This window comes from Lactuca serriola, chromosome 1, assembly GCF_051521515.1.
Source record: "Lactuca serriola cultivar US96UC23 chromosome 1, Lser_US96UC23_V15, whole genome shotgun sequence".
Taxonomy (NCBI): Eukaryota; Viridiplantae; Streptophyta; class Magnoliopsida; order Asterales; family Asteraceae; genus Lactuca; species Lactuca serriola.
This window is the reverse complement of record NC_136408.1, coordinates 80,190,309-80,193,018: the sequence shown is the minus strand read 5'-3', so window position 1 is coordinate 80,193,018 and position 2,710 is coordinate 80,190,309. Positions and strand designations below refer to the sequence as shown.

Sequence of the window (2,710 nt, the reverse complement as noted above, 5' to 3'; positions counted from 1 at the left end):
TACAAATATATCTCGATTAAACGATCATGACCCTCAGTTATAAGTTGTAAGGTGAACTTTTGGGATATCTGGTGAGCCTAAACACTGTTCCATTATACAGGATGCGGCGAACGGGTTCCTTTAGAAAACATATAACTGATCACAACCTTTTGGTAATCCCCACTAGCTATTTATCTTTACCCTTCCCATTTGTCAACCCCATTAACTAACCATATTTAGGAATATGAAACCTTCTGAATAAGTCGTACTTTCATGTTTCTTTGTCTCCGGAAGCCTATATAAATCATCACTTCCATAAAGACATCAGCAACACAAAAATATAAATCGTATATCACTTCGACAGAAGTAAAAGAACTGATAATACAATGCCTGCAATTGAAGGTTCTCCGGGAACCTCCATGCATGGAGTCACCGGCCGGGAGCCAGTGCTGGCGTTCTCTGTGGCGTCTCCTATGGTGGCCACTGATACCACAGCGAAATTTGACCTCCCTGTGGACTCTGAACACAAGGCAAAAGTCTTTAAGCTCTTTTCATTTGCAAACCCTCACATGAGAACCTTCCACCTTTCATGGATCTCGTTCTTCACTACTTTCGTCTCCACCTTCGCTGCTGCTCCGTTGGTCCCCATCATACGAGACAACCTTGATCTCACAAAAGCTGACATTGGGAACGCCGGCGTTGCCTCAGTTTCCGGTAGTATCTTCTCGAGGCTGGTTATGGGTGCGGTATGTGACTTGTTGGGGCCTCGCTACGGCTGTGCTTTCCTCATAATGATGTCAGCACCCACCGTCTTCTGCATGTCTTTCGTTGCTGACGCTAGTGGCTACATAGCTGTCAGATTCATGATCGGATTTTCTTTGGCTACGTTTGTGTCGTGCCAATATTGGATGAGCACCATGTTTAACAGCAAGATCATCGGGCTGGTGAACGGGACGGCGGCTGGGTGGGGGAACATGGGTGGTGGAGCCACGCAACTCCTGATGCCGGTGTTGTTTGAGATCATCAAGAAGGCCGGGGCAACACCGTTCACGGCTTGGAGGATAGCGTTTTTCGTACCAGGGTGGCTTAACGCAATCATGGGGATATTTGTGTTGACTCTTGGTCAAGATTTGCCTGATGGTAATCTCGGTGCTCTTCAGAAGAAGGGTGATGTTGCCAAAGATAAATTCGGCAAGGTAAACCTTAATATTGCATTAACCATTCATTTATGGTATGTTCTTTAACTCTAATTTGTTTCTCGTTTTGTAGGTATTGTGGTATGCTGTGACAAACTATCGAACATGGATCTTTGTACTTCTCTACGGTTATTCTATGGGTGTGGAGCTGACGATTGACAATGTGATCGCAGAATACTTCTATGACAGGTTTGAATTGTTTTTTTTTACTCTACACAAAAGTTTAGTTATATGTGCAAATTAAAGTAAACGTTTGTTTTCCGATGAATTATCTACAGATTTGATCTACAGCTTCACCTTGCCGGAATCATTGCGGCCTGCTTCGGAATGGCAAACCTCCTAGCTCGTCCATTTGGTGGGTTCACATCGGATTACATGGCCAAACGATTTGGAATGAGAGGTCGACTCTGGAACTTATGGCTACTCCAAACAGCTGGCGGTGTTTTTTGTGTCTTCCTAGGCCTTGTAAACTCGCTACCATTAGCCATCACCTTTATGATGCTCTTCTCCATCGGTGCACAGGCAGCATGCGGAGCCACCTTCGGCATCGTTCCCTTCATTTCCCGGCGGTCAATGGGTATCATCTCTGGTATGACCGGTGCCGGAGGGAACTTCGGATCAGGACTAACCCAATTGATATTCTTTGCGTCTGCTTCAATATCGACTGCGAAAGGGTTGTCTTACATGGGTATCATGATCATCGTTTGTACACTTCCTGTAAGTTTTGTTCACTTCCCACAATGGGGAAGCATGTTTTTTCCGGCCAGTCAAGACATCGTCAAAGGTAGTGAAGAGAATTATTATGTTGCCGAATGGACGGAGGAGGAGAAGCAGAAAGGTATGCACCAAGCAAGTCTTAAGTTTGCTGAGAACAGTCGCTCGGAGCGTGGAGGGAAGGTGGCTTCGGCTCCAACACCACCCAACGCCACCCCCAATTATGTTTGATACTATTTGTTTCCTGTTATTAAACTAATACAATGATTGGTTGGTTAAACAACAATATTCTTGTATCATTGAGCATTTTATGAAAATGCTTTTATGAAGTAGTGAGGACAATTTTATGAACCGTTGTTTATAAAGAGGATATGTGAAAATGTATAGCTGCAAGGGTTTGAAGACCACCCACAGTGTGTCATATAATCAGTAATTGGTTAATTGTTTGTTTGAACATCAATGTTCAATGACTTTTAAAGGGTTTTAGAATCAGCAAATAAGTAAATCAAGTGACTTCAAATGACAGGACATTTAACAAGACTTTTAACAAGATGTCATTAGTGTTAATGTACTTGTATCATAGCCCATTGTAATGTGTGTTGTGTACACGACCAATGTGCATGTGTTATGTATATATTAGCTGTGTATGTATGATAGAGGCAAGAGAGAATTTTAAATTCTATTCTATATCTTGTATCACAAGTTTTTTGGTAAAAATTTTGTCAGTCCTTTCTTTCCCTTCTTTAGCGGTTGGCTATCATCTTCCCTATTCAAAACCCAAATTTTTTCCTGCTTCTTGCTTCTACTTTCCGTCATTATGT

At 42.6% G+C, this 2,710-nt stretch overlaps 1 protein-coding gene across 1 annotated transcript; it reads left to right on the top strand.

Annotated features, from left to right (window-relative positions):
• The first annotated feature begins 288 nt into the window (after positions 1-288).
• On the top strand, positions 289-2,414 carry LOC145093338 (high-affinity nitrate transporter 2.1-like). Its single transcript, XM_079031449.1, has 3 exons — positions 289-1,175; positions 1,249-1,364; positions 1,454-2,414. The coding sequence occupies exons 1-3, from the start codon at positions 366-368 to the stop codon at positions 2,118-2,120; spliced, it is 1,593 nt and encodes a 530-aa protein (XP_078887575.1). The 5' UTR covers positions 289-365; the 3' UTR covers positions 2,121-2,414.
• The last annotated feature ends 296 nt before the right edge of the window (positions 2,415-2,710 follow it).